Raw genomic sequence first — 8,921 nt, 5'->3', positions numbered from 1 at the left:
AGATTCGTATGAATTTCTTTCAGTTATATAGTATTTAGCTTGATTGCCCTTCTACACACTAAAACATTTCTTTTTTTTTGAGACAGAGCTTCGAGCTGTCACCCTGGGTAGAGTGCCATGGCCTCACAGCTCACAGCAACTTCCAACTCCTGGGCTCAAGCAAGTCTTCTGCCTCAACCTCCCAAGTAGCTGGGACCACAGGCACCTGCCACAATGCCTGGCTACTTTTTGGTTGCAGCCATCATTGTTGTTTTGGCAGGCCTGGGCTGGATTCGAACCCACCACCTTAGGTGTATGTGGCTGGCGCCTTAGCCACTTGAGCCACAGGCGCCAGCCACTAAAGCATTTCTACTTCTATCCTCCATATCTCTTAGCTTTCTTTTCTATTTTCTATTTTTTTGCCTTTTTTTTTCTCTTCTGGGAAATATTCTCTTTCTCTTTTTTTCCCTAGCCCCTAGACAATCTGGGAAATATTTTGTCTTTTGTCTTTCTATTACCCAATTTGTTTCCCAGCTGTGTCCATTCTCATAATTTTCAAATCTATTGTGTGCTCTGTTTTAGTGATTAGTTTATTTTTGTTGTTGTTAAATCATAGCTGTGTACAATAATGCAATTATGGGGCACAATGTGCTGGTTTTATATAGTGATTAGTTTTTCCTACCTAACATTATCTCCCTGTTTTCTTTTAAAGTTTCCCCGCCTTCTTTCAATCATTATACTTTTCAAATAGTTGATATTTTTGTGTGGTTCTCTATGTTTTATTTTTTCTGGTGTCATATTGGTAACATTTTCCTTTATCTCTTTTAGCATACTTTTTAGGCTACTTTAAAAATCTTAGTCTGAAAAAAAAAATAAAAGTCTTAGACTGCTGTATTTCTATCATACTTAAGGTACTATCTGTAATCAAGTGAATTGTATCCTTTTGAATTAGTTATGCTCCTCACTTTTCTTGTTATTTTGTCCTTGGACATATGGTTTGCTCTGCCTAACAATACATACCTGTGCCACTGAGCTCAGGGACTGAGGATGGGGTCACATGAGCCCCCAAACTGAGACCAAAGGCACCAAAACTCCCAAGTCAGTCAGGCCGAACCACAAAATAGCTCCTTATGTCAGGGTTTCTACCCTTTGCCCCACCAAAGAGAAACAGCCTTACCGGGGAGGCAATTTTTAGATTGTAAACCACTTGTACTGAGTTAGAGGAGTGCAAAGGGAAAATGAATGTCTGAAGTTAGGTTGCCCCCACCTGTTTTTAGCAGCGCCTCACAAGCACGGTGCATTTTTAGTGCCTCAGCTGTTACCCTTACCAACACCTGGAGTAGCACTGTTTGTTTGGAGAGAGTAGTGGAGGAAAAGAGAGATCAGAACCCCACCCTCCTTTTGTTTTCTTATCATTCCACAGCTGTGCTTGGCCATCTCGGGCCCTAATCAAAGCCACCTCCTTTACCCCCCCCCCCAATTCAAAACAAGGCTCTCCCCTTCACCCAAGGGGTTTCTCACAGTTTTCTTTCTTTCTTGGTATGTTCGCTTTGTAAATCTTTTGAGATTGGTCTTGGGAAAGGGAGCAATGGTCACACTAGTTCAATCACGATCCAAGCTTAAGGATTTTGAACACTTGCTTTGCGCCAGACACTGTTCTAAGCTTGTCTCTTGTATTAACTCATTTAATCCTTGTAATTACCCTATGCAGTTCTATCAGCAGCCCCCATTTTATAGGCAGGAAAACTGAGGCATAAAGAAGTTAACTAAATTGTTTGAGGAACTAGTTAGGACTCTAACGCAGGCAGTCTAGCTCCTAAATGGGCCTTTCTAAGCTCTGCCTTGGAGTGAAGTCCAGATTAGCCCGGTGCTCTCTACGGAGATGGATTAAACATAGTGTTGGCCAGGGCATTGCCCCATAATGTCAGGCTGATGAGACATGGGCCAGCAGAGAGGAGGGAGGGTGGGTGACAAGAACAAGGTATTTACAGCCAGATCTACTGTCAGCAGCATTTGATCCCAGGCAAGAGATTCTAACAGAGCTCTCTCAGGGCAGGATACAGGCCCTGCATGGTTAGAGGTAAAGGGACAAGGAGTGTTTGTGAGGCCAGCCCAAATGAGGGCTTGATGTCAGTTCTCCTCTGTTTCTGAATTTGACATCTGATGTAAACTGGTTGGTGTAAAATTCTGTTCTGTGTTTTCAATCCACTGAATTTGAAGTCCCTCCAGTGGGAGTGTTTTGGTGAAACGGAGGCCTTTGGCTCAGGAGCCACTAGCTGCTTCCCAGAGACCGTTGTTAGGCTGCCAGTACTTGTGTCTGCTGTACTGTGTCTTCACACTTCTCGCCTCCTCCTTTCCTTTTCTCTGATTCATCAACACACATTGGAGGGCAAGTACCTGTCAGAAGTCCTGTGGAAGATACTCTAGATCAGTGGCTCTCAACCTTCCTAATGCTGCCACACTCTAATACAGTTCCTGTGGGTCCCGACCCACAGGTTGAGAACGCTGCTCTAGATGGATGAGATCTGAAGAGGAAACCTCTGACTCCAGTTACTGGGCTCTAACGAACTGAAAACAAAGCCTGTTCCTTATCTTGATTACTCATGTATAGCTCTTTCTCTGAAACCACAGCCCTCCTCTGGCTGCTTCAGAAGTGCCAGGCACTTTTTTCACTGGGGTTACTGAAAGAGAATTAGAAACTTATTTGAAAAGCATCTCCTACCCCACTGGGCCTCCTGTGGCTTAAGGTTTCAGGCAGGCAGGCTCCTCTGCTGAGTGTTTGCTGACAGGCGGGCTGCTGTGCCCCAGGGACCAGCCTTCTGTCTTTTGAGCTGTAAATATTTCACACTACGGTTTCCAGCTGCTGTCCTTCCCCCTCTTTATTCCTTTCCTCCTCTTCCTCATTCCTAAAGCCACACCTCACAACCCCTTAGCCACTGCCACTTTACCTGATGAGGACCTCTCTCTCTGCAGTTCCTTTGGGAAAATCTGAGCCGCCTGAACACAGCTCGACCTTCATCTGCCTGGCGAAGCAAAGGGAAATGAATATCTGTGAATGTTTCCTTTGTACCAGAAGTTGTTTGCACTGCATTATTGACCTTATTTTATACTAAGTCTCATGACAACCAACTTGATATGGGAATGTTTACCGTCGAAAGTCCTGAGGCTACTCAGCCCAAGATTAGGACCCACCAACACTCTTTCCTGATTTTATTTTATTTTATTTTATTTTTCTGAGACAGAGCCTCAAGCTGTCCACCCGGGCAGAGTGCTGTGGTATCACAGCTCACAGCAATCTCCAACTCCTGGGCTCAAGCAAGTCTACTGCCTCAGCCTCCCAAGTAGCTGGGACCACAGGCGCCTGCCACAATGCCCGGCTGTTTTTTGGTTGCAGCCATCATTGTTGTTTGGCGGGCCCGGGCTGGATTTGAACCCGCCACCTTAGGTGTATGTGGCTGGCGCCTTAGCCCCTTGAGCCACAGGCGCCCAGCCTCTTTGCTGATTTTGAATGGCTCTAGATCTCCTTTCAGCCTCCCTACCTTTAGCCCTGTTTTGCTATTCCCTTAGAATTTAAAAAAGAAAGAAAAAGGGAAAGGAAATAAAAGAGTAACCTTCCACCTATCTATCTTTTGAGAATTATATTCCTTTCTAGAATGACTTGCTTTTTAACTGGAAAGGGACATATTTCATTCAATGGTTATTTTAAAAGTTTTAAACCTGGGCGCCCATAGCTCAGTGGTTAGGGTGCCCACCACATACACTGGGGCTGGAGGGTTCAAACCCTTCCCCAGCCTGCTAAAAACAACAATGACAACTATGATGACAACAACAACAAAATAGCTGGGGGTTGTGGCAGGCACCTGTAGTCCCAGCTACTTGGGAGGCTGAGATAGGAGAATTGCTTGTGCTTGAGAGTTTGAGGTTGCTGTGAGCTATGATGCTATGGCACTCTACTGAGGGCAACAAAGTGAGACTCTGTCTCAAATAAATAAATAAACAAATAAATAAAAGTTTTAAACTGTGGAACCAGTTCTTAGAAAGTGATCATGGGTACTGCAGTATCTAAGACATAGGAGTGGTGCTGATTGAAGTGACCGTGATAGGGAGCGGCAAGACCTGGCCTTTCGGTGTCCCTTGCAGCCCCCAGCATGTCTTAGGATCCTATTGAACATTGAGAGCTCCTGATTATGTTTCCCTTTAGAGATAAGCAAGCTGAGGCCCAGAGAGGGGAAGTGGTTGGCACTTCCAGACTAGTGCCTGAGTCTTCCTGCTTCTAGCCTATAATTTTCTACAGAAATCCCAGTTTGTGTGATCTCTGCAGGACACCTAGTCTAGAAGGGGTGCGGGTAGAGGCAGAGGGATTGGGGGCTGGGCTTCCTCTGTTTGTCCTTCCTCATTACCAACAACCTAATCTCCCAACCCCAGTGGGGTATGAGACAGGTCAGGGAGGGGACTGACAGGGAATACAGAAAGATGGGAGCAGAGGTGCAAGGCAGCAGGCGACCAGGGGTCAGGGTTGATAGGCTACAAGAAAGAGTGGGGAGGCAGAAGATAAGGGGAAAAGAGCAAAGCACCCACCATCTCAGCTCAGAGTAGTGGCCTCGGGTCTTGTTCTGGCCCCTTTCCCTACCTCAGTGTCCTTGAAAGCTTCTCTGCCCCCCCTGTGGTGACCAGGTATCTGCTGTAGGAGGGGCAGTATGGTATAAGAGCACCACACACTGAGAGTCAGACCTAGCCCAGAACTGCCTGGAAATTGCTGAATGTCTCCAGGCAGCTCAAAAGTTTCACCAGGTGTTAAATTCCTACTTGTAAAACAGGATGAGATGAGATGATCTCTTCTGGCCCTTTGGGTCAGATAGTAACGATCTGGGACCCCAAGGCTGTAGTTAGGAAGCCAGAAAATGGGCATATGTGGCTCCAGGCCACTGAGAATTGTGGGTTTAATATCCAACAGTGACCCTGCATTTGTAGTCCAGCAATCTTGCTTTTTTTTTGAGACAGAGCCTCAAGCTGTCGCCCTGGGTAGAGTGCTGTGGCATCATGGCTCACAGCAACCTCAAACTCTTGGGCTCAAGCAATTCTCTTGCCTCAGCCTCCCAAGTAGCTGGGACTACAGGCGCCCACCACAATGCTCGGCTATTTTTTTTGGTTGTAGTTATCATCATTGTTTGGCAGGCCCGGGCTGGTTTCAAACCCACCAGCTCTGGTGATATGTGGCTGGCGCCTTAGCTGCTTGAGCTACAGGTGCCGAGCCCCGCAATCTTGCTTTATAGGTGAGGAAACTGGGCCTAGAAAGGCAGAATGACTTCTCTGCTTCTCTCAGCTTTATTTCTCTTTTTCCTCTGAATTGCAGAATCTAAAGATTCAGCTCAAAGCAGTTCTGTATAGTGGGCAAGCTTTTTTGTTGTTTTTCTCAACATTGACTTTGAAGTTAAAGTTTTTTTGTAAAAACAGTACCTGCTGGTTATAAAAATTTCCATTAATACAGGAAGTGAAGAGCTACAGATTGCTGTCATCCTTCTGCCCTCCCCACCACAGGTCCCCAGGGGTGTCTCCTGTCACAGTTTAGTGTGCATCCATCTTGAACTTCCTGGTAAACACACAAAGATGAATGCCTCCCCCAACAAATGGAATATTGTCTAAGTTATTCAAGCAGAAACTTTATTATTTTTTTTGAGACAGTGTCTTACTCTGTTGCCCCAGGCTAGAGTGCCATTGTGTCAAAGCTCACAGCAACCTTAAACTCTTGGGCTCAAGTGATCCTCTCCTCAGCCTCCCCAATAGCTGGGACTATAGGTGCCTACCACAATGCCCGGCCGGTTTTTCTATTTTTAGTAGAGATGGGGTCTCAGGCTCTGGCTCTTGCTCAGGCTGGTCTTAAACTCCAGGTGATCCACCCACCTTGGCCTCCCAGAGTGCTAGGATTACAGGCATGAGCCATCATGCCCTGAGGTTTTTGTAAAGATTTAGTGAGATTGTATGTGAATAGCATTTAACAGTACCTGGTACACAGTAAGCATTACACACACACACACACACACACACAGCCAAACACTCGTACACTGTTCAGGGGACACAGAATCAATTAGAGGTAGAGTTAAAACAAGACCCCAAGTTTCCTGACCTCCAATCTCCTCAGCTTTTTGTGACACCTCTCTGCTTTTCACTCAGGTTCCCTAGATGGGTGTTAAATGTTCCATACTTGCTGAATGAATGAATGAGGTATGTGTATTTGTGTGTGTGTTTGTATGTGTGTGTGGGAGGTAGGATCCATCTGGGATTTGAGGACTGTAGAGTTCCTGGGATGCCAGCTCTGGAAAATGGAAGGTTTCATTTCTAGACTTGGAGGGTGTGGGACAGTGTGGGTTGGCTGGACCAGCTGCTGCCTCAGGGCTCCATGCCAAGGGAGTTGAGCCTCTGGGCAGAGTTGAGGGCCCAGAGTAGCTCTCAGCTTAAAGGATCTTGGCTTAAAAGGAATGTGCAGTGGGCTGCCTCTGCTCAGGAGGGGCTAAAAAAAGCCTCACCCTCCCCTGGGCTTTGTGTGAAGGTTATCAACTGCTCAAGTCAGCTCATCTCTCTGGCTGCTCTGGCATTTTTGAGAGGGTCTGTTTTCCTGGCCCCTCTAGGTTTCCACACTTGGCAGAAAGAGGTCAGCCTGTCCTAGAGGTAGAGGCCATGAGGAGTGAGGTGTAGGGGGAGGGCGGAGGGGCTGGTAGCCCCAAACCTGGTGACAATACACAGTTGTCAGCTGTGCCCTCCTGGTGTTTCTTCCTTTTATAGTCAGCAGCAACTGTTGCTCTTGCTTTCACCCAGCCCCTCTGTGGGGGCTCCTGCCCAGGATAAAAGGGGAAGGAGCCGCCCAGTCTCCTATCTCATCTCCCAGGCACCGTGCCTCTTGGTTTCTTCTTAGATCACTCCTCCACCAGAGATCCCAACAAGACAACATGCCTCCCAAGAAGCCTGAGCCTAAGAAGGAGGCGGCCAAGCCAGCTGCAGCGCCAGCACCTGCACCAGCCCCAGCCCCAGCCTCAGCTCCCGAGGCCCCCAAGGAACCTGCCTTTGACCCCAAGAGTGTAAAGGTGAGTGAGGCTCAGTCACTAGGATGGGAGTGAGGATGACATTCAGGATCCTATTTGCCCTTGTGCTTAGAGATCTACTTCATGTAGGCTGGTCTGGGATGAAGACTTGGGCGTCCATGCTCCAGATCCCAGTCCCATGGGGCAATGGAATGGGCACTGGGGCTGATGAAGGACATCTTGGGTCATAGGCCTTTTCCCTTGAGAACAAGCCCTGATGTACCACCCTGGATTTGCCCAGCAGAGTTGGGAATGGTGGGAGGTATAACCAACTAACCATCTATCCTTTTTAAGGCACTATGAGGACCATCATAGCAAAGTAAAGGAGACTGACCTTTTCCACCCAGGTAGTAAGACAGCTTTATGGAGAACAGATACATAATGACAGTTGCCACTGTGACTTGGAAAAAGTGAGGTAAAATGTCAGGGAGTGTGCTCCTGGCGCACTGGGGCCTGGGAAAGGCTTCACTTACACACCCTTATGCTGGGTGAGAGAGAGGGGAAGGGAGCCTGAGTCCCCCTCTTCCTCTTTCCCTACCCAGATGGGCCCCTCCTTCTATGGCTGCAGCCTGGGAGTAGCTGAGACCCAGTATAGGAGGGTCCCAGGTTGAGACCCACTCTCTGATCTGGTCAGGGAGCTGGGCCTGGTTCCTCTCCTCTATCCTGCTCCCCTCACACTGGAACATTCCTCTCCCTTGGGCTGGTGCAGGCCCTGCCTGCTGACTCAGTCATTTTAGACCTCCCAGCTATCTGGCCCAGCTGCTGAAGGAATGGAACTGAGAGAGGGTGGGGGTGGGGGGGTCCAAGGCCTCTGGAGAGGAGCAGTTTTAAGCTTGGCCAGAATGGACAAGGTCAAGTGGCTACTTGTATGAAGAGCTATTAATAACAGATTGGGAGGCTGAGGCAGGAGTTAAAGACCAGCCTGAAGAAGAGCGAGACCACATCTCTAAAAAACTACCTGGGTGTTGTGGCGGGTGTCTATAGTCCCAGCTACTTGGGAGGCTGAAGCAAATGAATTACTTGAGCCCAACAGTTTGAGGTTGCTGTGAGCTATGACACCACAGCACTCCACCAAGGGCGACAAAGTGAGACTCTGTCTCAATAATGATAATAATAATAATAACAGATTGGGAATGGGGCTGAGAACCTTAGGGTAGGGATGGGAGTTGTGAGAATCAGGTCAAAATAAGAACACAGGACCAGTTTCTGTGACAAGTAGGCAGAGAAACTAAAACCCAGCGCTCTGACTGTATGACCCTCCCTGGCCTTCTCAGGATTCCTTCCAGGTCTTCGCCAAGGCCTCTGGAGTTAAGCCAGATCATCCCCACCAGGGGCAGCAGTTGGACAGAAGTGCTTGGCCAAAAGATGGTGGCTACTGCTCCATTCCTGGGCAACCAAGGCTAGTAAAAGTCCTTGAAAGTATCATGTATTGCTTTCTGTATGGACTGAGCAAGAAAAGCTGACCATCTTTCCTCTCAGGATCCTTCCTCACCTTTATTTCTGATTTGTTCTGATAAACCACCACACCTATGAGCATGCTGCCATGCTGGGTTCTTGGCATCTGGGCAACAGCGGCCCAGTGGCATGAGAAGGCTATCCTTCCCTTGGCCTGTCACTGTCTTCCATGCACACACCTCTCCCAGTTCCTCACCCTTCTTTTCCATGTCTGCATCTTTTGATCCTGGGGATTGTTGAAATTGCTTCAGAGTATGAAAAGAAAGTAGGTGCCTTTTATAGGAGCCATTTTCCCTATTATCGTACTTACCCAGTTCCTTTGCATTGAAGATTCTTTGCTCAAAGATAGAACAAAGGCAAACTTAAGCCCAATATATGTGTTATGACCATATATTCATATTTTTTTTTTTT

General features: G+C 47.5%; 1 protein-coding gene across 1 annotated transcript in view; it reads left to right on the top strand.

Annotated features, from left to right (window-relative positions):
• Nucleotides 1–6,552: 6,552 nt before the first annotated feature.
• MYL4 (myosin light chain 4) overlaps nucleotides 6,553–8,921 on the top strand; it is a 13,916-nt gene continuing 11,547 nt past the window's right edge. Inside the window, exons 1-2 of the mRNA XM_012802978.2 lie at nucleotides 6,553–6,645; nucleotides 6,890–7,058. Coding sequence (XP_012658432.1) covers nucleotides 6,924–7,058 — 135 coding nt within the window. The 5' untranslated portion in view covers nucleotides 6,553–6,645; nucleotides 6,890–6,923. The remainder of the gene's footprint in view (nucleotides 6,646–6,889; nucleotides 7,059–8,921) is intronic.

The sequence above is a fragment of the Otolemur garnettii genome, unplaced genomic scaffold, assembly GCF_000181295.1.
Source record: "Otolemur garnettii isolate 467f Iridium unplaced genomic scaffold, OtoGar3 scaffold00018, whole genome shotgun sequence".
Classification (NCBI taxonomy): domain Eukaryota; kingdom Metazoa; phylum Chordata; class Mammalia; order Primates; family Galagidae; genus Otolemur; species Otolemur garnettii.
Note: the sequence above shows the minus strand (reverse complement) of the source record. Positions and strands in the feature narration are given on the sequence as shown.